Source organism: Ammospiza nelsoni, chromosome 6 (genome assembly GCF_027579445.1).
Source record: "Ammospiza nelsoni isolate bAmmNel1 chromosome 6, bAmmNel1.pri, whole genome shotgun sequence".
In the NCBI taxonomy this organism is placed as follows: domain Eukaryota; kingdom Metazoa; phylum Chordata; class Aves; order Passeriformes; family Passerellidae; genus Ammospiza; species Ammospiza nelsoni.
The window spans coordinates 5,503,453-5,530,346 of record NC_080638.1 but is presented as its reverse complement, the minus strand read 5'-3'; the positions used below and the strand labels follow the sequence as shown (position 1 = coordinate 5,530,346).

General features: G+C 51.3%; 1 protein-coding gene across 1 annotated transcript; it reads right to left on the bottom strand.

Moving 5' to 3' along the window:
- Positions 1-1,297: 1,297 nt before the first annotated feature.
- On the bottom strand, positions 1,298-2,439 carry LOC132075092 (uncharacterized). Its single transcript, XM_059475267.1, has 2 exons — positions 1,895-2,439; positions 1,298-1,727 (listed from the first exon to the last, which is right to left on the bottom strand). The coding sequence occupies exons 1-2, from the start codon at positions 2,405-2,407 to the stop codon at positions 1,623-1,625; spliced, it is 618 nt and encodes a 205-aa protein (XP_059331250.1). The 5' UTR covers positions 2,408-2,439; the 3' UTR covers positions 1,298-1,622.
- Positions 2,440-26,894: the final 24,455 nt, after the last annotated feature.

The following is a 26,894-nucleotide window of genomic DNA, read 5'->3' as shown; positions in this document are numbered from 1 at the left end:
CAGACTGTGGGCCTGCCCATTTTCACTGGACTAAAGGTAATTAGGTTATGTTTAAAGGCTGGCATCAAGGGTTTAATTGTTAATACTAGCCGCCTTGTTTTCCCTTCCTCTGGGTCAAGTTCTCGACACCCAATTTGGACTTGGTCTCCCTTGTATGCTACCATGGAGGGCTGATCCCACACTTCACTTGCATATGGCTGATTGTTACGTAAGGCATAAACCTCGAAATAGGGCCCTCTCGTTCCCAACTCTGGGTGGATACACTGGTGCGCATGAGACCATGGGTCTATTGGGGAAGAGTCTTGGGGAAGCACTATACTTATCATTAGTCCAATGATCAGGGTTGTGAAGATCTGAGGTGGAGTCAGGATCATGATGTCTGCTCCTCTTTTTTATTCTCCGGAGCTTTCTTGACTCGTGAGTAATGGATCCACGTGGGTCGCTCCTTGATCCGAACCGCAGTGAAGGTAGTCAGCAGTACTTGGAAAGGTCCCTCCCACTTCTCTTGTAGGGGTTTTCCTAAAAGATTCTTAACATACACCCAATCACCGGGATTAAACGGATGCAATTTGCAGTCGGGTTGTTTAGGTTGGTGCCCTATCACCACAGTAGCATTCTTATCAAACTGTTTCCCCACCGTAATTACATAATCATAAATATACTGATTACCGATTTGGTCTATAGCGTCCCCATTTACAACTTGCATAGCATAAGGTCTACCATACAAAATTTCAAATGGGCTTAACTTTTCTTTTGATCTTGGTTTGACTCTCAGCCTAAGCAGTGCAATAGGCAAAGCCTGATACCACTGCAAATTAGTCTCCTGGCATATTTTGGCAATTTGCTGTTTGATGAGATGATTCATCTTTTCCACTTGCCCACTGGCCTGTGGACGATAAGGTGTGTGTAGTTGCCATTTGATTTGTAATGCTTTGCTTATTGCTCTCACCACTTTTGCACAGAAGTGTGTACCTCTATCCGAAGAAATGCTCTTTGGTACCCCAAACCGTGGAATAATTTCATTCAACAGTACTTTAGTCACTTCTCTTTCCTTATTTGTCCTACAAGGGAATGCTTCAGGCCACCCAGAAAATGTATCAGTTAGTACCAACAAATACCGAAACCCCCCTTTTCTTGGGAGTTCAGAAAAATCAATTTGCCATACTTCACCTGGGAATTTACCTCGATTTATGGCTCCTTGATGTACTTTGGTTCCTGTGTTCGGGTTATTTTTCAGACACCGCTCGCACTGGGATGTGCCGTGCTTTACAGTAGTAAATAATTTCGGTCCTGCTATCCTGGCTCGCAAATGTTGATAAAGCGGATCTAGACCCCAATGGGCCTTTTCATGCTCCGCCTTCACAATCTGCCACATTATGTTCCCTGGTATTATCAACTGTCCTGTTTCTAATTGTCCCCATCCACTGTCTAACAGTTTACCTTTATTCTTTTGAATCCATCTATGATCTGATTCTTGGTATTCTGGCTGGATATTGGTATCCAGCTCTCCTGGTATTAGGGCCACTATTTCCACTTCTCTTTTCCTTGTGGCAGCCAATTTAGCTTCTGTATCTGCCTTCCTGTTCCCTATTTCTGGAATAGTGTTACCTTTCAGATGTCCTTTACAATGCATTATGGCCACTTGTGCTGGGAGTTGGACCGCCTCTAGCAATCACAGAATCTCTTCTGCATGTTTGACTGTTTTTCCTTGTGTAGTCAATAGTCCTCTTTCTTTCCAGATGGCCCCATGAGCATGTACAACAAAGAAGGCATATTTAGAGTCTGTCCATATATTAATTTGCATGTTTTCTGCCAATTCCAGGGCTCGGGTCAGAGCTATCAGCTCTGCCTTTTGGGCTGAGGTCCCTGCAGGCAAGGGGTTTGACTCAATTACCCTTTCTGTAGTGGTGACTGCATAGCCAGCCATTCTTACTCCTTGCTTCACGAAGCTGCTGCCATCTGAGAACCAGTTGTCCGCACCTTCGAGCGGCTCTTCTTTGAGATCTGGGCGACTGGAATAGACGGCTTCAATTGTTTCCAGGCAGTCGTGTTCGATGGGTTCTGCTGGGGCTCTCCCTTCTAGAAATGAAGCTGGGTTCACAATGTTAGTTACCTGAATGGTTACGTCATCTGATTCAGCCAAGATGGCCTGGTATTTTAGGAATCTGGAAGGGGACAACCAATGGTTGCCTTTCTGTTCCAGCACAGCCGACACAGTGTGAGATACTAACACAGTCATCTTTTGGCCCAGTGTGAGCTTTCTGGCCTCTTCTATGTTAATTATCACTGCAGCCACTGCCCTCAGACAGCCTGGCCATCCTTTACTTACTTCATCCAATCGCTTGGAGAAGTAGGCCACAGCTCTCTTGTGTGTTCCCAACTGCTGTGCCAGGACTCCTAGGGCCATCCCTTGTCGTTCATGGGAGAACAGCCAGAATGGTTTTGATACATCTGGGAGACCTAAAGCCAGTGCTCTCATTAGATCCAGCTTCAACTTCTTGAAGGCCCCTTCTGCCTCGGGAGTCCAAACTAGAACATCCTTAGTTTCTTTCAACAAATCGTACAGTGGTTTAGCGAGTATCCCGTACTGGTAGATCCATAGCCGACACCAACCTGTCATCCCCAGAAAGGCGCGCAGATCTCTCACTGTCTCTGGTTTAGGCATTTGACAGATGGCCTCTTTCCTAGCTGTTCCCAGGGATCGCTGTCCTCTGGAGACTTCGTATCCCAGGTACACCACTTCTTTTTGCACCAGCTGTGCTTTCTGTTGAGAGACTCGGTATCCACTTAAACCCAGGAAATTTAACAAGGAAATAGTCCATTCAATGCATTCTTCCTCTGTCACTGTTGCTATTAAGAGGTCATCTACGTATTGCAGAAGGGTGCCATCTCCCAGCGGCCTTTCCCACTGTTCTAATTCTTTGGCTAACTGATTCCCAAAAATCGTAGGGGAGTTCGCCCATTCTTGGGGCAATACCGTCCAGGTAAGTTGGGTCTTTCTTCCTTTATCTACAGATTCCCATTCAAAGGCAAAAATCTTTTGACTCTCGGGAGCTAAGGGAAGGCAGAAGAATGCATCTTTCAAGTCTAATACAGTGAACCAGGCCAAATTATCCTTGAGTCTAGTTAAAAGCGTGTATGGATTAGCAACCAAAGGATGTAATATCTTGGTTATTTCGTTTACTGCTCTCAAGTCCTGAACTAGTCTATAAGCTCCATTAGGTTTTTTTTTTACTGGCAAGATTGGTGTATTAAAATCCGATTCGCATTCTACCAATAACCCCAGTTCCAGAAACCTTTTGATTATGGGCTCAATCCCCTTCCTGTCTTCTATTCTCAAAGGGTATTGTTTTCTTACCACCGGTCTTGCCCCGTCTTTAAGTTCAACAACAATCGGTGCTGCTTGTTTTGATTTTCCAGGTATATCAGTAGCCCATACTAATGGGTATGCCTCGCTCAGGACTCGCTCAAAATTGTGATTCTCAGGTTTAGGTTTCACACAACTGATTGTTAGGCTTAGGGCTGTAATCAGTTGTTCTTCTTTTACTTGAAATTCAAATCTGTCCCTTTTGAACTTTATTATGGCTCCCAAGTTCTCTAGTAAGTCTCTCCCTAGTAGAGGTTTTGGCGAATTTGGCAAATACAGAAACTGGTGTATTCCCATTTGTTTCCCAATTTTGTATTTGATAGGTTTCAAAAAGTAAGCTTTTTCTGGTTGGCCTTTTCTGGTTGGCCTGTTGCTCCCACAACTTGTACAAATTCATCACTTTTAGGTACCAATTCTTGATTTAAAACCGAAAAGGTTGCTCCCGCATTAACCAAAAGTACTGTTTGAACTGTGCTTTAACCCACTGAGTTAATTGATCTACTATAATTAACAGATATTTCCACCGACCTACTTTAAGCAAGTCTACAGAATTAACCTGGATCTTTTGAAATAGCCGCTAGGCTGTTTTGCATCCTCCAGAGGGAGGGCTTTTAAACACCTTCTTATTTACCTTTTAACAGGTGAGACACCTCTGGGTAATTTGCCTTTTAATTTCAAATATCCCCATACACCAAAAAAATTTTAAAAGGTGATCACAAAAGGCTCTTGTTATCCCAGTATGTCCGTCTATACAAGTTACCTAAGATCTAATGTGCCACTGGTTTTGGCATCATAATTCTATCAAGAAAAACTCACTTTTCCTCCTTAAATGTTGCTCCTAATTTCCTTATAGCTACCAATTTTACTAGCAGGAGGGAAAGAGTCTCCTGCTGGATTTCTATTTTTATTTTTGTAAGGTCATGATTTTAGTATCTCCTTTTCTTGAGGTCGCTCTTCTGCTTTTTTTTTATCAGCCAAATTATTTTTCTGACTCTATTATCCTTAAGTCCCCTTTCCTTCCAAACTTCTTTAAAAGTATGTACTACACTAAAAGCATATTTGGAGTCTGTATAAATAGTCCCTTCTTGCCTTTTTAAAATCCACAGGCTTGCCCCGACCAGGAGGGACTAAAGGGACCAGACTCCTTCACTCTAAACCTTTTTCTACCTCACCTGGATGCCAACCCATGTCATTAATTTCTAGATTGTCTTCTTCAGGTAAAGAATGAATTTCAAGTTTTCCTTCACAGGGTTGTATCTGTAAATTTAGGGCTATTATTAGATCTCTGCCTAACATATCTTCCTCGGCCTCTGGTATCAACAATAAATCATTTACTCCAAATTTGTCATTCGTTTCAACTTTTACTCCTTTTATTACAGGAACAGGGAAAGCTTCTCCTGTAACTCCGATTACTGAGATTTGTTCACAACTGATCTCACATCCCTGGGGTAATTTCATCACTGTTGACCGAGAAACTCCTGTATTTACTAAAAATACAAATTCTTCACTCTGAGGACCTACTCTTAGTTTTATTATCAAGGGCTCTTCTAGGTGTAATTCGATCCTCTTCGTTAAACAAAACTCTTGCCCTTTCTGATTCTCCTGAGAAGTTTTCTCATCTTGCTGTTTCTTCTGTTTCTTTCTGCAATTTTTTGCAGGTGCCCCTTTTTATGACAATAAAAACAGGTAGGTCCCGCACCCTTCAAAGTGGGGCAAGAATTTTTAAAGTGGTTTTTTTTTTTTTTTTTTTTTTTTTTTTTTTTTTTTTTTTTTTTTTTTTTGCTGCGAGAAAAATGCACAGGTCTTGTGTTCCTAAGAATAGATCCTGGCATCCACTGTTTGTCTTTCCCTGCAAATTTTCTGTATTCAAAACTGTCTGCAATTCTTGAACTGCTGCCACCAAAATTCTGGCATCTGCTTTCTGCTTTTTCTCATTTCTACTACATGCATCACAGCAACGTTCTTTAGGCTTCGAACCTTTCTTATCCTTTTCCAGGGCGAGTACCAGGGGGCCCTGAGGTGCTACGTTTACCCCGCACTCTCTTTGCCACTCCTGTTTATTTCTTAGGGTAAAGAACATGTCAGCATACATCACTTCGTACTCTGTTGACCTCCCATAGTTATTCCCTGTGTTGGTTTAACACTTCACACACAATTTTCAGTCGCTTTGTCCTGGCTTCTCGCGTCGCAGCGATGCTGCGTCTCATTCACTCTCAGCCATACCCACACACCTTTATAAAATAGTTCCTACCTTATGGTCTATATCAGAACAGACTGTTTTACCAGGTTTGGTCACAAGAGGTCGCTTACAGACCATGAGACACCGGTTTGCCAGATTCATACAATCGCAGCCGTAGACAATATAACAATTGCAGGGGGTGACAATTTTCTTCCGGATGTCTATCAACTGATTCTCTTCTAAAAGATTACAAAGAGAGTGACAAGGCGTTTCCTGTAAAATTTTGCAACAGACACATAGAACAGACACAAGAAGATCACCGGCCGACAAACCTCTCAGATAGCAGTCTCAGTTCTTAACCCTTAATTCGCAGTATTATCGCAGTATTATAACATCAAACACAATGTTGAGACAGTTTCCCATACAGTATAAACGAACCAAAGATACCAAGATAAACAAATACTCCTTTCAGCAGGACTTTAACCTGCGTTCTCCCTCTTCTTTGTTTTTTTTTTCTTTTTTTTTTTTTTTTTGTTTTTTTTTTGTTTTTTTTTTTTGTTTTTTTTTTTTTTTTGTTTGTTTTTTTTTTTTTTTTTACCCCTGTGTTTCTATTACCGGGACTCTAACCCAGTGTGGCAGGACTTTAACCTGCGTTTCTATTACCGGGACTCTCACCCAGTAGCAGGACTTTATCCTTTTCTCTACAAAAACAATGCCGGGAATCTAACCCTGGCAAACCAATGCTAGCAACCCAATGCTAGCAACCCAATGCTAGCAACCCAATGCTGGGGTTTTAACCCAGCTGGGATTCGTTACCGGGGCGTCCCCCAGCTTTCCCTTCGGGCGGTCACGTCTGACCCCCGTTTCCCTACCAATAAGACCAATAAACAATTAAAATACCTCTTAATTGAAGCAGGAGATGCAGGGAACCCTCCGTCCACCAAGGCGCCGGTCCAGGGGGGTCTCTTCTGACAAAAAAATTCGTCAGGGGCGCCCAGAGAATCCCGACCCCGGACCCGGCCCGGGAGGACCTCAGGGCCCGGATCTCCTGTCTGGTCCCATCTGGGTCGCCAGAAAATGATGCCGAATTTTGCCCCAAAAGGCGAGAATAACTGCTTAAGAGACTCAGCCTAAGTCAGATAAGCAGGAGGTATTTTATTACGACGCGTCGGAGAAATCACGAAGTGGATTTCTGAGTTCACATAGCAAAAGCAAGCCTTATATACAATTTTGGGTATAGGATTACATCAGACCAGATACATAATCATGCATATTCATATGGGGCGTGGTGTAGGCGGAGCGTAGGTGGAGACATCTCTTTTGGGGAATTTTCGGGTGGTCGTTCCTGTTGCCTTCATCATAGACGGGGTCTTTCCGATGACTCTTCCTCTTTAAACTTTTGAACCTCTTCCCTAATTTGGTCAATTCCCGGTGTACTTGGCTTGGTCTCTATGGCTTGGCAAAGTTCTTAGGGTCAGTTTGACATTGTTGGCTCTGAACATGCTTAGCCCATCAGTTCCCCCTATCCCTATCTCCTTCCTGTCATTGTGTTTCATGCTTTAGCTGATTAATTGCTCTATGTGTTTCCTAATACTATGCCTTCTTCAAATGCCTCACATTCTATGTTTTAACTCATTATTTCTTGGAGGCTATCTGCTTTGGGGCTTCAGTTTCCCAGGGAAAAGGGCCGAGGTTTGTGTTTGGGGGCCTGTGGCAGGGAGTGGCCAGTTGGCTCCTGAAATACCACGACACGCAGGATGTTTCCCCGACCCACGACGGAACTCCTGCCAAGTCAGGCTGGTTTGATTGTCCCATGTATCTCCTGCAATCTGCCATCCAGAAGAAGGGCAGGTGTGTTTTTCTTGCCAGGGAAAAGTGCCGAGGTTTGTGTTTGGGTCCTGTGGCTGGGAGTGGCCAGTTGGGTCTTTAAAATCCACGACACACAGGATGTTTCCGAGACCAAAGTTGCCACCACTGCCAAGACAGGCTGGTTTGATAGTACCAAGTGTCTCCTGCAATCTGCAATCTATAAGCGGGGCAGGTGAGTTTTGTTTGCCAGGGAAAAGAGCCGAGGTATGGGTCTGGGGGCCTGTGGCTGGGAGCGGCCGGCCTGCTCCTGGAAATCAACGACACGCAGGATGGTTCCCTGATCCAAGTTGGCAGCAGTGCCAAGTCAGGCTGGTTTGATTGTCACAAGTGGCTCCTGCAATCTGCCATCCAGAAGCGGGGCAGGTGAGTTTTGTTTTCCAGGGAAAAGGGCCAAGGATTTTGTTTGGGGCCTGTGTCTGGGAGTGGCCGGTTGGTTCTTTAAAATCCACGACACGCAGGATGGTTCCCAGACCCAAGGTGGCACCAAGGCCAAGTCAGGCTGGTTTTATAGTACCAAGTGGCTCCTGCAATCTGCAATCTATAAGCAGAGCCGGTGTGGTTTTTTTGCCAGCGAAAAGTGCCGAGGTTTGTGTTTGGGGGCCTGTGGCTGGGAGAGGCCAGTTGGCTCCATAAAATCCACGACAGGCAGGATTGTTCCCACACCCAAGGTGGCACTAATGCCAAATTGCTCTGGATTGATAGTACCAAGTGCCTCCTGCAGTCTTCCATGCAGAAACTTGTTAGATGTGTTTTGTTGGCAGGGGAAAACTGCCAAGGTGTGTGTTTGGGTCCTGTGGCCTAGAGAGGCCAGCTGGCTCCTGAAAATCCACGATACGCAGGATGGTTCCACGACCCAAGGTGCCAGCAGTGCCAAGTCGGGCGGGTTTCATTGTCCCAACTGGCTCCTGCAATCTGCCATCCAGAAGTGGGGCAGGTGAGTTTTGTTTGCCAGGGAAAAGGGCCGAGGTTTGGGTTTGGGGGCCTGTGGCTGGGAGTGGCCAGTTGGCTCCTGAAAATACACGACACGCAGGATGGTTCCCCGACCCACGGCGGAACCTCTGCCTAGTCAGGCTGCTTTGATTGTCCCAAGTGGCTCCAGCTTTCTGCCATCCAGAAGCGGGTCAGGTGAGTTTTGTTTGCCAGGGAAACGGGCTGAGGTTTGTGTTTGGGGGCCTGTGGCCGGGAGTGGCTGGCTGGCACCTGAAAATCCACATTACACAGGATGGTTCTCAGACACAAAGTGGCACCAGTGCCAAGTCTGGCTGGTTTGATAGTACCTAGTGGCTCCTGCAATCTGCCATCCAGAAGAAGGGGACAGGTGAGTTTTGTTTGCCAGGGAAAAGGGCCGAGGTATGGGTTTAGGGGCCTGTGGCTGGGAGTGGCCGGCAGGCACCTGAAAATCCACACTACACGGCATGGTTCCCTGACCCAAGGTGGCACCAGTTCCAAGTCAGGCTGGTTTGATAGTAACAAGTGTCTCCTGATATCTGCAATCTATAAGCGCGGCAGGTGAGTTTTGTATTCCAGGGAAAAGGGCCGAGGTATGTGTTTGGGGGCCTGTGGCTGGCAGTTGCTGGCTGGCACTTGAAAATCCACAATACGCAAGATGGTTCCCAGACCCAAGTTTGCAGCAGTGCCAAGTCAGGCTGTTTTGATTGTCCAAAGTGGTTCCTGCAATCTGCCATCCAGAAGAGGGGCAGGCGAGATTTGTTTTCCAGGGAAAAGGGCCGAGGTATTTATTTGGGGGCCTGTAGCCGGGAGTGGCCGTCTGGCACCTGAAAATCCACATTACGTAGGATGGTTCCGAGACACAAGGTGGCACCAGTGCCAAATCAGGCTGGTTTGATAGTACCAAGTGTGTCCTGCAATCTGCAACCTATAAGCGGGCAGGTGAGTTTTGTTTGCAAAGGAAAAGGGCCGAGGTTTGTGTTTGGGGGCCAGTGGCAGGGAGTGGCCAGTTGGCTCCTGATAAACCACGACACGCAAGATGGTTCCCAGACCCACGGCAGAACCACAGCCAAGTCAGGCTGGTTTGATTGTCCCAAGTGTCTCTTGCAATCTGCCATCCAGAAGCGGGGCAAGTGAGTTTGGTTTGGAGGCAATCGGGCCGAGGTATGTGTTTAGGGGCCTGAGTCGGGAGTGGCCGGCTGGCTCCATAAAATCCACGACAGGCAGGATTGTTCCCAGACCCAAGGTGGCACTAATGACAAATTGCTCTGCATTGATAGTACCAAGTGGCTCCTGCAATCTTCCATGCAGAAACTTGTTAGATGTGTTTTGTTGGCAGGGGAAAACTGCCAAGGTGTGTGTTTGGGTCCTGTGGCCTAGAGAGGCCAGCTGGCTCCTGAAAATCCATGATACGCAGGATGGTTCCACAACCCAAGGTGCCAGCAGTGCCAAGTCAGGCGGGTTTCATTGTCCCAACTGGCTCCTGCAATCTGCCATCCAGAAGTGGGGCAGGTGAGTTTTGTTTGCCAGGGAAAAGGGCCGAGGTATGGGTTTGGGGCCTGTGGCTGGGAGTGGCTGGCTGGCACCTTAAAATCCACATCACGCAGGATTTTTCCCAGACACAAAGTGGCACTAGGGCCAAGTCAGGCTGGTTTGATAGTACCAAGTGGCTCCTGCAATCTGCAATCTATAAGCAGGGCAGGTGATTGTTTTTTCCCAGGGAAAAGAGACGAGGTTTGTGTTTGGGGGCCTATGGCTGGGAGTGGACAGTTGGCTCCTGAAAATACACGACACGCAAGATGGTTCCTAGACCCACGGCGGACCCCTGCCAGGTCAGGCTGGTTTGATTGTCCCAAGTGGCTCCAGCATTCTGCCATCGAGAAGCAGGGCAGGTGAGTTTTGTTTGCAGGGAAAAGGGCCGAGGTATGGGTTTAGGGGCCTGAGTCGGGAGTGGCCGGCAGGCACCTGAAAATCCACACTACACGGCATGGTTCCTAGACCCAAGGTGGCACCAGTGCCAAGTCAGGCTGGTTTGATTGTACCAAGTGGCTCCTGATATCTGCAATCTATAAGCGGGGCAGGTGAGTTTTGTTTTCCAGGGAAAAGGGCCAAGGATTTTGTTTGGGGCCTGTGTCTGGGAGTGGCCGGTTGGTTCTTTAAAATCCACACTACACGGCATGGTTCCTAGACCCAAGGTGGCACCAAGGCCAAGTCAGGCTGGTTTGATAGTACCAAGTGGCTCCTGCAATCTGCAATCTATAAGTAGGGCCGGTGTGGTTTTTTTGCCAGCGAAAAGTGCCGAGGTTTGTGTTTGGGGGCCTGTGGCTGGGAGAGGCCAGTTGGATCCTGAAAATCCAGGACACGCAGGATGGTTCCCAGACCCACGGCGGGACCCCTTCCAAGTCAGTCTGGTTTGATTGTGTCAAGTGGCTCCTGCAATCTGCCATCCAGAAGCGGGGCAGGTGAGTTTTGTTTTCCAGGGAAAAGGGCCGAGGTATGTGTTTAGGGGCCTGCGGCCTGGAGCGGCCAGCCTGCTCCTGGAAATCCATGACACACCGGATAGTTGCAAGGCCAAAGGTGGCTCCAGTGCCAAGTCAGGCTGGTTTGAGAGTACCAAGTGTGTCCTGCAATCTGCCATCCAGAAGCAGGTCAGGTGAGTTTTGTTTGCCAGGGAAAAGGGCCGAGGTTTGTGTTTGGGGGCCAGTGGCAGGGAGTGGCTGGCTGGCACCTGAAAATCCACATTATTCAGGAATTTTCCCAGACACAAGGTGGCAGCAGGGCTAAGTCAGGCTGGTTTGATAGTATCAAGTGTCTCCTGCAATCTGCAATCTATAAGCTGGGCAGGTGTGTTTTGTTTCCCAGGGAAAAGGGCCGAGGTTTGTGTTTGGGGGCCTGTGGCTGGGAGAGGCCAGTTGGCTCCATAAAATCCACGACAGGCAGGATTGTTCCCACACCCAAGGTGGCACTAATGCCAAATTGCTCTGGATTGATAGTACCAAGTGCCTCCTGCAGTCTTCCATGCAGAAACTTGTTAGATGTGTTTTGTTGGCAGGGGAAAACTGCCAAGGTGTGTGTTTGGGTCCTGTGGCCTAGAGAGGCCAGCTGGCTCCTGAAAATCCATGATACGCAGGATGGTTCCACGACCCAAGGTGCCAGCAGTGCCAAGTCAGGCGGGTTTCATTGTCCCAACTGGCTCCTGCAATCTGCCATCCAGAAGTGGGGCAGGTGAGTTTTGTTTGCCAGGGAAAAGGGCCGAGGTATGGGTTTGGGGCCTGTGGCTGGGAGTGGCTGGCTGGCACCTTAAAATCCACATCACGCAGGATTTTTCCCAGACACAAAGTGGCACTAGGGCCAAGTCAGGCTGGTTTGATAGTACCAAGTGGCTCCTGCAATCTGCAATCTATAAGCAGGGCAGGTGATTGTTTTTTCCCAGGGAAAAGAGACGAGGTTTGTGTTTGGGGGCCTATGGCTGGGAGTGGACAGTTGGCTCCTGAAAATACACGACACGCAAGATGGTTCCTAGACCCACGGCGGACCCCTGCCAGGTCAGGCTGGTTTGATTGTCCCAAGTGGCTCCAGCATTCTGCCATCCAGAAGCAGGGCAGGTGAGTTTTGTTTGCAGGGAAAAGGGCCGAGGTATGGGTTTAGGGGCCTGAGTCGGGAGTGGCCGGCAGGCACCTGAAAATCCACACTACACGGCATGGTTCCTAGACCCAAGGTGGCACCAGTGCCAAGTCAGGCTGGTTTGATTGTACCAAGTGGCTCCTGATATCTGCAATCTATAAGCGGGGCAGGTGAGTTTTGTTTTCCAGGGAAAAGGGCCAAGGATTTTGTTTGGGGCCTGTGTCTGGGAGTGGCCGGTTGGTTCTTTAAAATCCATACTACACAGCATGGTTCCTAGACCCAAGGTGGCACCAAGGCCAAGTCAGGCTGGTTTGATAGTACCAAGTGGCTCCTGCAATCTGCAATCTATAAGTAGGGCCGGTGTGGTTTTTTTGCCAGCGAAAAGTGCCGAGGTTTGTGTTTGGGGGCCTGTGGCTGGGAGAGGCCAGTTGGATCCTGAAAATCCAGGACACGCAGGATGGTTCCCAGACCCACGGCGGGACCCCTTCCAAGTCAGTCTGGTTTGATTGTGTCAAGTGGCTCCTGCAATCTGCCATCCAGAAGCGGGGCAGGTGAGTTTTGTTTTCCAGGGAAAAGGGCCGAGGTATGTGTTTAGGGGCCTGCGGCCTGGAGCGGCCAGCCTGCTCCTGGAAATCCATGACACACCGGATAGTTGCAAGGCCAAAGGTGGCTCCAGTGCCAAGTCAGGCTGGTTTGAGAGTACCAAGTGTGTCCTGCAATCTGCCATCCAGAAGCAGGTCAGGTGAGTTTTGTTTGCCAGGGAAAAGGGCCGAGGTTTGTGTTTGGGGGCCAGTGGCAGGGAGTGGCTGGCTGGCACCTGAAAATCCACATTATTCAGGAATTTTCCCAGACACAAGGTGGCAGCAGGGCTAAGTCAGGCTGGTTTGATAGTATCAAGTGTCTCCTGCAATCTGCAATCTATAAGCTGGGCAGGTGTGTTTTGTTTCCCAGGGAAAAGGGCCGAGGTTTGTGTTTGGGGGCCTGTGGCAGGGAGTGGCCAGTTGGCTCCTGAAAATACACGACACGCAGGATGGTTCCCAGACCCACGGCGGAACCTCTGCCTAGTCAGGCTGCTTTGATTGTCCCAAGTGGCTCCAGCATTCTGCCATCCAGAAGCGGGTCAGGTGAGTTTTGTTTGCCAGGGAAACGGGCTGAGGTTTGTGTTTGGGGGCCTGTGGCCGGGAGTGGCTGGCTGGCACCTGAAAATCCACATTACACAGGATGGTTCTCAGACACAAAGTGGCACCAGTGCCAAGTCCGGCTGGTTTGATAGTACCTAGTGGCTCCTGCAATCTGCCATCCAGAAGAAGGGGACAGGTGAGTTTTGTTTGCCAGGGAAAAGGGCCGAGGTATGGGTTTAGGGGCCTGTGGCTGGGAGTGGCCGGCAGGCACCTGAAAATCCACACTACACGGCATGGTTCCCTGACCCAAGGTGGCACCAGTTCCAAGTCAGGCTGGTTTGATAGTAACAAGTGTCTCCTGATATCTGCAATCTATAAGCGCGGCAGGTGAGTTTTGTATTCCAGGGAAAAGGGCCGAGGTATGTGTTTGGGGGCCTGTGGCTGGCAGTTGCTGGCTGGCACTTGAAAATCCACAATACGCAAGATGGTTCCCAGACCCAAGTTTGCAGCAGTGCCAAGTCAGGCTGTTTTGATTGTCCAAAGTGGTTCCTGCAATCTGCCATCCAGAAGAGGGGCAGGCGAGATTTGTTTTCCAGGGAAAAGGGCCGAGGTATTTATTTGGGGGCCTGTAGCCGGGAGTGGCCGTCTGGCACCTGAAAATCCACATTACGTAGGATGGTTCCGAGACACAAGGTGGCACCAGTGCCAAATCAGGCTGGTTTGATAGTACCAAGTGTGTCCTGCAATCTGCAACCTATAAGCGGGCAGGTGAGTTTTGTTTGCAAAGGAAAAGGGCCGAGGTTTGTGTTTGGGGGCCTGTGGCTGGGAGTGGCCAGTTGGCTCCTGATAAACCACGACACGCAAGATGGTTCCCAGACCCACGGCAGAACCACAGCCAAGTCAGGCTGGTTTGATTGTCCCAAGTGTCTCTTGCAATCTGCCATCCAGAAGCGGGGCAAGTGAGTTTGGTTTGGAGGCAATCGGGCCGAGGTATGTGTTTAGGGGCCTGAGTCGGGAGTGGCCGGCTGGCTCCATAAAATCCACGACAGGCAGGATTGTTCCCAGACCCAAGGTGGCACTAATGCCAAATTGCTCTGCATTGATAGTACCAAGTGGCTCCTGCAATCTTCCATCCAGAAACGGGTTAGATGTGTTTTGTTTGCAGGGGAAAACTGCCGAGGTGTGTGTCCGGGTCCTGTGGCTGGGAGAGGCCAGCTGGCTCCTGAATATCCACGATACCCAGGATGGTTCCACGACCCAAGCTGGTACCAGTGCCAAGTCGGGCTTTTTTGATAGTAGCAAGAGTCTCCTGCAATCTGCCATCCAGAATCAGGGAAGGTGAGTTTTGTTTGCCAGGGGAATGGGCCGAGGTTTATGTATGAGGCCTCTGACTGGGAGTAGGCTGCTGGCTCCTGAAAATCCTCGATACATAGGAGCGTTCCCAGACCCAAGTTGGCACCAGTACCAAGTTGGTCGTGTTTGATAGTACCAAGTGGTTCCTGCAATCTGCCATCCAGAAGCGGGACAGGTGAGTTTTGCTTTCCAGGCAAAAAGGGCCAAGGTATATGTTTGGGGGCCTGAGGCCAGGAACGGCCAGCCTACTCCTGGAAATCCATGACACTCAGGATGGTTCCAAGGCCAAAGGTGGCACCACGGCCAAGTCAGGCTGGTTTGATTGTACCAAGTGGCTCCTGCAATCTGCCATCTATAAGCAGGGTAGGTGAGTTTTGTTTCTCAGGGAAAAGGGCCGAGGTATGGGTTTGGGGCCTGTGGCTGGGAGTGGCTGGCTGGAACCTTAAAATCCACATCACGCAGGATTTTTCCCAGACACAAAGTGGCACTAGGGCCAAGTCAGGCTGGTTTGATAGTACCAAGTGGCTCCTGCAATCTGCAATCTATAAGCAGGGCAGGTGATTGTTTTTTCCCAGGGAAAAGAGACGAGGTTTGTGTTTGGGGGCCTATGGCTGGGAGTGGACAGTTGGCTCCTGAAAATACACGACACGCAAGATGGTTCCTAGACCCACGGCGGACCCCTGCCAGGTCAGGCTGGTTTGATTGTCCCAAGTGGCTCCAGCATTCTGCCATCCAGAAGCAGGGCAGGTGAGTTTTGTTTGCAGGGAAAAGGGCCGAGGTATGGGTTTAGGGGCCTGAGTCGGGAGTGGCCGGCAGGCACCTGAAAATCCACACTACACGGCATGGTTCCTAGACCCAAGGTGGCACCAGTGCCAAGTCAGGCTGGTTTGATTGTACCAAGTGGCTCCTGATATCTGCAATCTATAAGCGGGGCAGGTGAGTTTTGTTTTCCAGGGAAAAGGGCCAAGGATTTTGTTTGGGGCCTGTGTCTGGGAGTGGCCGGTTGGTTCTTTAAAATCCACGACACGCAGGATGGTTCCCAGACTCAAGGTGGCACCAAGGCCAAGTCAGGCTGGTTTGATAGTACCAAGTGGCTCCTGCAATCTGCAATCTATAAGCAGGGCCAGTGTGTTTTTTTTGCCAGCGAAAAGTGCCGAGGTTTGTGTTTAGGGGCCTGTGGCTGGGAGAGGCCAGTTGGATCCTGAAAATCCAGGACACGCAGGATGGTTCCCAGACCCACGGCGGGACCCCTTCCAAGTCAGTCTGGTTTGATTGTGTCAAGTGGCTCCTGCAATCTGCCATCCAGAAGCGGGGCAGGTGAGTTTTGTTTTCCAGGGAAAAGGGCCGAGGTATGTGTTTAGGGGCCTGCGGCCTGGAGCGGCCAGCCTGCTCCTGGAAATCCATGACACACCGGATAGTTGCAAGGCCAAAGGTGGCTCCAGTGCCAAGTCAGGCTGGTTTGAGAGTACCAAGTGTGTCCTGCAATCTGCCATCCAGAAGCAGGTCAGGTGAGTTTTGTTTGCCAGGGAAAAGGGCCGAGGTTTGTGTTTGGGGGCCAGTGGCAGGGAGTGGCTGGCTGGCACCTGAAAATCCACATTATTCAGGAATTTTCCCAGACCCAAGGTGGCACCAAGGCCAAGTCAGGCTGGTTTGATAGTACCAAGTGGCTCCTGCAATCTGCAATCTATAAGCAGAGCCGGTGTGGTTTTTTTGCCAGCGAAAAGTGCCGAGGTTTGTGTTTGGGGGCCTGTGGCTGGGAGAGGCCAGTTGGCTCCATAAAATCCACGACAGGCAGGATTGTTCCCACACCCAAGGTGGCACAAATTCCAAATTGCTCTGGATTGATAGTACCAAGTGCCTCCTGCAGTCTTCCATGCAGAAACTTGTTAGATGTGTTTTGTTGGCAGGGGAAAACTGCCAAGGTGTGTGTTTGGGTCCTGTGGCCTAGAGAGGCCAGCTGGCTCCTGAAAATCCACGATACGCAGGATGGTTCCACGACCCAAGGTGCCAGCAGTGCCAAGTCGGGCGGGTTTCATTGTCCCAACTGGCTCCTGCAATCTGCCATCCAGAAGTGGGGCAGGTGAGTTTTGTTTGCCAGGGAAAAGGGCCGAGGTTTGGGATTGGGGACCTGTGGCAGGGAGTGGCCAGTTGGCTCCTGAAAATACACGACACGCAGGATGTTTCCCCGACCCACGGCGGAACCCCTTCCAAGTCAGGCTGCTTTGATTGTCCCAAGTGGCTCCTGCAATCTGCCATCCAGAAGTGGGGCAGGTGAGTTTTGTTTGCCAGGGAAAAGGGCCGAGGTATGTTTTTGGGGGCCAGTGGCTGGGATCGGCCGGCCTGCTCCTGGAAATCCATGACACGCAGGATGGTTCCCTGATCCAAGGTGGCAGCAGTGCCAAGTCAGGCTGGTTTGATTGTCCCAAGTGTCTCCTGCAATCTGCCATCCAGAAGAAGAGCAGGTGTGTTTTTTTTCCAGGGAAAAGGACCGAGGTTTGTGTTTGTGGGCCTGTGGCTCGGAGAGGCCGGCCTGCTCCTGGAAATCAACGTCACGGAGGATGGTTCCAAGGCCAGAGGTGCCGCCATTGCCAAGTTGGGCTGATTTGATTGTCCCAAGTGGCTCCTGCAATCTGCCATGCAGAAGAAGGGCAGGTGTGTTTTGTTTTCCAGGAAAAGGGCCAAGGTATGTGTTTAGGGGCCTGTGGCTGGTAGTAGCCAGCAGGCACCTGAAAATCCACAATACGCAGGATGGTTCCCAGACCCACGGTGGCAGCAGTGCCAAGTCAGGCTGGTTTGATTGTCCCAAGTGACTCCTGCAATCTGCCATCCAGAAGCGGGGCAGGCGAGTTTTTTTTTCCAGGGAAAAATGCCGAGGTGTGTGTTTGGGGGCCTGTGGCCGGGAGTGGCTGGCTGGCACCTGAAAATCCACAATACGTAGAATGGTTCCCAGACACGCGGTGGCACCACTGCCGCGTGAGGCTGGTTTGATAGTACCAAGTGTCTCCTGCAATCTTAAATCTATTAGCGGGGCAGGTGTGTTTTGTTTTCCAGGGAAAAGGGCCGAGGTTTGTTTTTGGGGTCTGTGTCTAGGAGTGGCGAGTTGGCTCCTGAAAAAACACGACACGCAGGATGTTTCCCAGACTCACGGAGGAACCTCTGCCAAGTCAGGCTGCCTTGATTGTCCCAAGTGGCTCCTGCAATCTGACATCCAGAAGCGGGACAGGTGAGTTTTGTTTGCCAGGGAAATGGGCTGAGGTATGTGTTTGGGGGCCAGTGGCCGGGAGTGGCTGGCTGGCACCTGAAAATCCACATTACACAGGATGGTTCTCAGACACAAAGTGGCACCAGTGCCAAGTCCGGCTGGTTTGATAGTACCTAGTGGCTCCTGCAATCTGCCATCCAGAAGCGGGGCAGGTGAGTTTATTTCCCAGGGAAAAGGGCCGAGGTATGGGTTTAGGGGCCTGTGGCTGGGAGCAGCCGGCCTGCTCCTGGAAATAAATGACACGCAGGATGATTCCCTGATCCATGTTGGCAGCAGTGCCAAGTAAGGCTGGTTTGATTGTCCCAAGTGGCTCCTGCAATCTGCCATCCAGAAGCGGACAGGTGAGTTTTGTTTTCCAGGGAAAAGGGCCGAGGTGTGTGTATGGGGTCCTGTGGCCGGGTGTGGCTAGCTGGCACCTGAAAATCCACAATATGCAGGATGGTTCCCAGACTCAATGTGGCACCAGGGCAAAGTCAGGCTGGTTTGATAATACCAAGTGTCTCCTGCAATCTGCAATCTATAAGCGGGGCAGGTGAGTTTTGTTTTCCAGGGAAAAGGGCCAAGGATTTTGTTTGGGGCCTGTGTCTGGGAGTGGCCGGTTGGTTCTTTAAAATCCACACTACACGGCATGGTTCCTAGACCCAAGGTGGCACCAAGGCCAAGTCAGGCTGGTTTGATAGTACCAAGTGGCTCCTGCAATCTGCAATCTATAAGCAGGGCCGGTGTGTTTTTTTTGCCAGCGAAAAGTGCTGAGGTTTGTGTTTGGGGGCCTGTGGCTGGGAGAGGCCAGTTGGATCCTGAAATTCAGGACACGCATTATGTTTCCCAGACCCACGGCGGAACCCCTGCCAAGTCAGTCTGGTTTGATTGTCCCAAGTGGCTCCTGCAATCTGCCATCCAGAAGCGGGACAGGTGAGTTTTGTTTTCCAGGGAAAAGGGCCGAGGTATGTGTTTAGGTGCCTGCGGCCTGGAGCGGCCAGCCTGCTCCTGGAAATCCATGACACACCGGATAGTTGCAAGGCCAAAGGTGGCTCCAGTGCCAAGTCAGGCTGCTTTGAGAGTACCAAGTGGCTCCTGCAATCTGCCATCCAGAAGAAGGGCAGGTGTGTTTTGTTTGCCAGGGAAAAGGGCCGAGGTGTGTGTATGGGGTCCTGTGGCCGGGAGTGGCTGGCTGGCACCTGAAAATCCACATTATTCAGGAATTTTCCCAGACACAAGGTGGCAGCAGGGCCAAGTCAGGCTGGTTTGATAGTATCAAGTGTCTCCTGCAATCTGCAATCTATAAGCTGGGCAGGTGTGTTTTGTTTCCCAGGGAAAAGGGCCGAGGTTTGTGTTTGGGGGCCTATGGCTGGGAGTGGACAGTTGGCTCCTGAAAATACACGACACGCAAGATGGTTCCCAGACCCACGGCGGACCCCTGCCAGGTCAGGCTGGTTTGATTGTCCCAAGTGGCTCCAGCATTCTGCCATCCAGAAGCAGGGCAGGTGAGTTTTGTTTGCAGGGAAAAGGGCCGAGGTATGGGTTTAGGGGCCTGTGGCTGGGAGTGGCTGGCTGGCACCTGAAAATCCACATTATTCAGGAATTTTCCCAGACCCAAGGTGGCACCAAGGCCAAGTCAGGCTGGTTTGATAGTACCAAGTGGCTCCTGCAATCTGCAATCTATAAGCAGAGCCGGTGTGGTTTTTTTGCCAGCGAAAAGTGCCGAGGTTTGTGTTTGGGGGCCTGTGGCTGGGAGAGGCCAGTTGGCTCCATAAAATCCACGACAGGCAGGATTGTTCCCACACCCAAGGTGGCACAAATTCCAAATTGCTCTGGATTGATAGTACCAAGTGCCTCCTGCAGTCTTCCATGCAGAAACTTGTTAGATGTGTTTTGTTGGCAGGGGAAAACTGCCAAGGTGTGTGTTTGGGTCCTGTGGCCTAGAGAGGCCAGCTGGCTCCTGAAAATCCACGATACGCAGGATGGTTCCACGACCCAAGGTGCCAGCAGTGCCAAGTCGGGCGGGTTTCATTGTCCCAACTGGCTCCTGCAATCTGCCATCCAGAAGTGGGGCAGGTGAGTTTTGTTTGCCAGGGAAAAGGGCCGAGGTTTGGGTTTGGGGGCCTGTGGCAGGGAGTGGCCAGTTGGCTCCTGAAAATACACGACACGCAGGATGGTTCCCATACCCACGGCGCAACCACTGCCAAGTCAGGCTCGTTTGATTGTCCCAAGTGGCTCCTACAATCTGCCATGCAGAAGCGGGGGAGGTGAGTTTTCTTTGCCACGGTAAAGGGCTGAGGCATGTGTTTGGGGGACTGTGGCTGGGAGTGGCCGGCAGGCACCTAAAAATCCACAATATGCAGGATGGTTCCCAGATCCAAGGTGCCACCAGTGCCAAGTCATGCTGGTTTGATAGTACCAAGTATCTCCTGAAATCTTCAATCTATAAGCGGGGCAGGAGAGTTTTGTTTTCCAGGGAAAAGGGCCGTGGTATGGGTTTGAGGGCCTGTAGCTGGGAGCGGCCGGCCTGCTCCTGGAAATCAACATCACGCAGGATGGTTTTAAGGCCAAAGGTGCCACCAGTGCCAAGTCAGGCTGCTTTGAGAGTACAAAGTGGCTCCTGCAATCTGCCATCCAGAAGCGGGGCGGGCGGCTTTTGTTTGTCAGGGAAATAGGCCGTGGTTGATGTTTGGGGGACTGTGGCAGGGAGCGGACAGCCCGCTCCTGGAAATCAACGACACTCAGGATGGTTCCCTGATCCAAGGTGGCAGCAGTGCCAAGTCAGGCTGGTTTGATTGTCCCAAGTGGCTCCTGCAATCTGCCATCCAGAAGCGGGGCAGGTGAGTTTTGTTTTCCAGGGTAAAGGGCCGAGGTATGTGTTTAGGGTCCTGAGTCGGGAGTGGCCGTCTGGCTCCATAAAATCCACGACAGGAAGGATGGTTCCAAGACCCAAGGTGGCACAAATACCACATTGCTCTGGATTGATAGTACCAAGTGGCTCCTGCAATCTTCCATCCAGAAAGAGGTTAGATGAGTTTTGTTTGCAGGGTGAAACTGCCGAGGTGTGTGCCCGGGTCCTGTGGCCTAGAGAGGCCAGCTGGCTCCTGAAAATCCACGATACGCAGGATGGTTCCACGACCCAAGCTGGTACCAGTGCCAAGTCGGGCTTTTTTGATAGTACCAAGAGTCTCCTGCAATCTGCCATCCAGGATCGGGGCAGGTGAGTTTTGTTTGCCAGGGGAACTGGCCGAGGTATGTCTTTGGGGGCCTTTGACTGGGAGTGGCCGGCTGGCACCTGAAAATCCACAATACACAGGATGGTTCCAAGGCCTAAGGTGGCACCAAGGGCAAGTAGGGGTGGTTTCATAGTTCCAAGTGGCTCCAGCAATCGGACATCCAGAAGAAGGGCAGGTGTGTTTTGTTTTCCAGGGAAAAGGGCCGAGGTTTGTGTTCGGGTCCTGTGGCTGGGAGTGGCCGGTTGGCTCTTTGAAATCCACGTCGCGCAGGATGGTTCCCAGACCCACGGTGCCACCAGTGCCAAGTCAGGCTGGTTTGATAGTACATAGTGGCTCCTGACACTTGCTATCCAGAAGCGGGGAAGGCGAGTTTTGCGTTCCAGGGAAAAGAGCCGAGGTTTGTGTTTGGGGGCTTTGGCCGGGAGTGGCCGGCTGGCTCCTGAAAATCCACAATACTCAAGATTGTTCCCATACCCAAGGTGGCAGCAGGGCCAAGTCGGGCTGGTTTTAGAGTACAAGGTGTCTCCTGCAATCAGCCCTCCAGAAGCAAGGCAGGTGAGTTTTGTTTGCCAGGGAAAAGGGGCGAGGTATGATTTTGGGGGCGTGTGGCCGGGAGTGGCTGGCTAGCACCTGAAATTCCACATTACGCAGGGCGGTTCCCAGACATAAGGTGGCACCAGGGGCAAGTCGGGGTGATTTGATATTACCAAGTGGCTCCCGCAATCTGCAATCTATAAGGAGGGAAGGTGAGTTTTTTTTTCCAGGGAAAAGGGTCGAGGTTTGTGTTTGGGGGCCTGTGGCTGGGATTGGCTGGCTGGCACCTGAAAATCCATATTACGCAGGATGGTTCCAAGATATTAGGCACAAGGTCCAGGTCGGGGTGGTTCGATATTACCAAGTGGCTCCTGCAATCTGCAATGTATAAGCAGGGCCGGTGAGTTTTGTTTGCCAGGGAAAAGGGCCGAGGTTTGTGTTTGGGGGCCTGTGGCAGGGAGTGGCCAGTTGGCTCCTGAAAATACACGACACACAGGATGTTTCCCAGACCCACGGCTGAACCCCTGCCAAGTCAGGCTGGTTTGATTGTCCCAAGTGGCTCCTGCAATCTGCAATCCAGAAGCGGGGCAGGTGAGTTTGTTTGCCAAGGAAAACCGTCGAGGTTTGTGTTTGGTGGCCTGTGGCTGGGACTAGCCGGCTGGCACCTGAAAATCCACATTACACAGAATGGTTCCCAGACAGAAAGTGGCACCAGGGCCAAGTCAGGCTGGTTTGATAGTACCAAGAGGCTCCTGCAATCTGCGATCTATAAGCGGGGCAATTGAGTTTTGTTTTCCAGGAAAAAGGGCCGTGGCATGGGTTTGGGGGCCTGTGGCTGGGAGCGGCCGGCCTGCTCCTGGAAATCAACATCATGCACGATGGTTACAAGGCCAAAGGTTCCGCAACTGACAAGTCGGGCTGGTTTGAGAGTACAAAGTGGCTCCTGCAATCTGCCATCCAGAAGCGGGGCAAGTGAGTTTTGCTTGCCAGGGAAAATGGCCGAGGTTTGTGTTTGGGGCGTGTGGCCGGGAGTGGCCAGTTGGATCCTGAAAATACATGACACGCAGGATGGTTCCCAGACCCACGGCGACACCACTACCAAGTCAGGCTGGTTTGATTGTCCCAAGTGGCTCCTGCAATCTGCCATCCAGAAGCGGGACAGGTGAGTTTTGTTTTCCAGGGAAAAGGGCCGAGGTATGTGTTTAGGTGCCTGCGGCCTGGAGCGGCCAGCCTGCTCCTGGAAATCCATGACACACCGGATAGTTGCAAGGCCAAAGGTGGCTCCAGTGCCAAGTCAGGCTGGTTTGAGAGTACCAAGTGGCTCCTGCAATCTGCCATCCAGAAGAAGGGCAGGTGTGTTTTGTTTGCCAGGGAAAAGGGCCGAGGTTTGTGTTTGGGGGCCAGTGGCAGGGAGTGGCTGGCTGGCACCTGAAAATCCACATTATTCAGGAATTTTCCCAGACACAAGGTGGCAGCAGGGCCAAGTCAGGCTGGTTTGATAGTACCTAGTGGCTCCTGCAATCTGCCATCCAGAAGCGGGGCAGGTGAGTTTATTTCCCAGGGAAAAGGGCCGAGGTATGGGTTTAGGGGCCTGTGGCTGGGAGCAGCCGGCCTGCTCCTGGAAATAAATGACACGCAGGATGATTCCCTGATCCATGTTGGCAGCAGTGCCAAGTAAGGCTGGTTTGATTGTCCCAAGTGGCTCCTGCAATCTGCCATCCAGAAGCGGACAGGTGAGTTTTGTTTTCCAGGGAAAAGGGCCGAGGTGTGTGTATGGGGTCCTGTGGCCGGGTGTGGCTAGCTGGCACCTGAAAATCCACAATATGCAGGATGGTTCCCAGACTCAATGTGGCACCAGGGCAAAGTCAGGCTGGTTTGATAATACCAAGTGTCTCCTGCAATCTGCAATCTATAAGCGGGGCAGGTGAGTTTTGTTTTCCAGGGAAAAGGGCCAAGGATTTTGTTTGGGGCCTGTGTCTGGGAGTGGCCGGTTGGTTCTTTAAAATCCACACTACACGGCATGGTTCCTAGACCCAAGGTGGCACCAAGGCCAAGTCAGGCTGGTTTGATAGTACCAAGTGGCTCCTGCAATCTGCAATCTATAAGCAGGGCCGGTGTGTTTTTTTTGCCAGCGAAAAGTGCCGAGGTTTGTGTTTGGGGGCCTGTGGCTGGGAGAGGCCAGTTGGATCCTGAAATTCAGGACACGCATTATGTTTCCCAGACCCACGGCGGAACCCCTGCCAAGTCAGTCTGGTTTGATTGTCCCAAGTGGCTCCTGCAATCTGCCATCCAGAAGCGGGACAGGTGAGTTTTGTTTTCCAGGGAAAAGGGCCGAGGTATGTGTTTAGGTGCCTGCGGCCTGGAGCGGCCAGCCTGCTCCTGGAAATCCATGACACACCGGATAGTTGCAAGGCCAAAGGTGGCTCCAGTGCCAAGTCAGGCTGCTTTGAGAGTACCAAGTGGCTCCTGCAATCTGCCATCCAGAAGAAGGGCAGGTGTGTTTTGTTTGCCAGGGAAAAGGGCCGAGGTGTGTGTATGGGGTCCTGTGGCCGGGAGTGGCTGGCTGGCACCTGAAAATCCACATTATTCAGGAATTTTCCCAGACACAAGGTGGCAGCAGGGCCAAGTCAGGCTGGTTTGATAGTATCAAGTGTCTCCTGCAATCTGCAATCTATAAGCTGGGCAGGTGTGTTTTGTTTCCCAGGGAAAAGGGCCGAGGTTTGTGTTTGGGGGCCTATGGCTGGGAGTGGACAGTTGGCTCCTGAAAATACACGACACGCAAGATGGTTCCCAGACCCACGGCGGACCCCTGCCAGGTCAGGCTGGTTTGATTGTCCCAAGTGGCTCCAGCATTCTGCCATCCAGAAGCAGGGCAGGTGAGTTTTGTTTGCAGGGAAAAGGGCCGAGGTATGGGTTTAGGGGCCTGTGGCTGGGAGTGGCTGGCTGGCACCTGAAAATCCACATTATTCAGGAATTTTCCCAGACCCAAGGTGGCACCAAGGCCAAGTCAGGCTGGTTTGATAGTACCAAGTGGCTCCTGCAATCTGCAATCTATAAGCAGAGCCGGTGTGGTTTTTTTGCCAGCGAAAAGTGCCGAGGTTTGTGTTTGGGGGCCTGTGGCTGGGAGAGGCCAGTTGGCTCCATAAAATCCACGACAGGCAGGATTGTTCCCACACCCAAGGTGGCACAAATTCCAAATTGCTCTGGATTGATAGTACCAAGTGCCTCCTGCAGTCTTCCATGCAGAAACTTGTTAGATGTGTTTTGTTGGCAGGGGAAAACTGCCAAGGTGTGTGTTTGGGTCCTGTGGCCTAGAGAGGCCAGCTGGCTCCTGAAAATCCACGATACGCAGGATGGTTCCACGACCCAAGGTGCCAGCAGTGCCAAGTCGGGCGGGTTTCATTGTCCCAACTGGCTCCTGCAATCTGCCATCCAGAAGTGGGGCAGGTGAGTTTTGTTTGCCAGGGAAAAGGGCCGAGGTTTGGGTTTGGGGGCCTGTGGCAGGGAGTGGCCAGTTGGCTCCTGAAAATACACGACACGCAGGATGTTTCCCCGACCCACGGCGCAACCACTGCCAAGTCAGGCTCGTTTGATTGTCCCAAGTGGCTCCTACAATCTGCCATGCAGAAGCGGGGGAGGTGAGTTTTCTTTGCCACGGTAAAGGGCTGAGGCATGTGTTTGGGGGACTGTGGCTGGGAGTGGCCGGCAGGCACCTAAAAATCCACAATATGCAGGATGGTTCCCAGATCCAAGGTGCCACCAGTGCCAAGTCATGCTGGTTTGATAGTACCAAGTATCTCCTGAAATCTTCAATCTATAAGCGGGGCAGGAGAGTTTTGTTTTCCAGGGAAAAGGGCCGTGGTATGGGTTTGAGGGCCTGTAGCTGGGAGCGGCCGGCCTGCTCCTGGAAATCAACATCACGCAGGATGGTTTTAAGGCCAAAGGTGCCACCAGTGCCAAGTCAGGCTGCTTTGAGAGTACAAAGTGGCTCCTGCAATCTGCCATCCAGAAGCGGGGCGGGCGGCTTTTGTTTGTCAGGGAAATAGGCCGTGGTTGATGTTTGGGGGACTGTGGCAGGGAGCGGACAGCCCGCTCCTGGAAATCAACGACACTCAGGATGGTTCCCTGATCCAAGGTGGCAGCAGTGCCAAGTCAGGCTGGTTTGATTGTCCCAAGTGGCTCCTGCAATCTGCCATCCAGAAGCGGGGCAGGTGAGTTTTGTTTTCCAGGGTAAAGGGCCGAGGTATGTGTTTAGGGTCCTGAGTCGGGAGTGGCCGTCTGGCTCCATAAAATCCACGACAGGAAGGATGGTTCCAAGACCCAAGGTGGCACAAATACCACATTGCTCTGGATTGATAGTACCAAGTGGCTCCTGCAATCTTCCATCCAGAAAGAGGTTAGATGAGTTTTGTTTGCAGGGTGAAACTGCCGAGGTGTGTGCCCGGGTCCTGTGGCCTAGAGAGGCCAGCTGGCTCCTGAAAATCCACGATACGCAGGATGGTTCCACGACCCAAGCTGGTACCAGTGCCAAGTCGGGCTTTTTTGATAGTACCAAGAGTCTCCTGCAATCTGCCATCCAGGATCGGGGCAGGTGAGTTTTGTTTGCCAGGGGAACTGGCCGAGGTATGTCTTTGGGGGCCTTTGACTGGGAGTGGCCGGCTGGCACCTGAAAATCCACAATACACAGGATGGTTCCAAGGCCTAAGGTGGCACCAAGGGCAAGTAGGGGTGGTTTCATAGTTCCAAGTGGCTCCAGCAATCGGACATCCAGAAGAAGGGCAGGTGTGTTTTGTTTTCCAGGGAAAAGGGCCGAGGTTTGTGTTCGGGTCCTGTGGCTGGGAGTGGCCGGTTGGCTCTTTGAAATCCACGTCGCGCAGGATGGTTCCCAGACCCACGGTGCCACCAGTGCCAAGTCAGGCTGGTTTGATAGTACATAGTGGCTCCTGACACTTGCTATCCAGAAGCGGGGAAGGCGAGTTTTGCGTTCCAGGGAAAAGGGCCGAGGTTTGTGTTTGGGGGCTTTGGCCGGGAGTGGCCGGCTGGCTCCTGAAAATCCACAATACTCAAGATTGTTCCCATACCCAAGGTGGCAGCAGGGCCAAGTCGGGCTGGTTTTAGAGTACAAGGTGTCTCCTGCAATCAGCCCTCCAGAAGCAAGGCAGGTGAGTTTTGTTTGCCAGGGAAAAGGGGCGAGGTATGATTTTGGGGGCGTGTGGCCGGGAGTGGCTGGCTAGCACCTGAAATTCCACATTACGCAGGGCGGTTCCCAGACATAAGGTGGCACCAGGGGCAAGTCGGGGTGATTTGATATTACCAAGTGGCTCCCGCAATCTGCAATCTATAAGGAGGGAAGGTGAGTTTTTTTTTCCAGGGAAAAGGGTCGAGGTTTGTGTTTGGGGGCCTGTGGCTGGGATTGGCTGGC

Bases quoted from the DNA above. Each gene is read 5' to 3' on its own strand.
- LOC132075092 (XM_059475267.1), bottom strand. From the start codon at position 2,407: ATGGCCCTAGGAGTCCTGGCACAGCAGTTGGGAACACACAAGAGAGCT. The intron at 1,728-1,894 runs GTAATTGAGTCA...CTGGAAAGAAAG, and splicing joins CAGTCACCACTACAGAAAGG to AGGACTATTGACTACACAAG.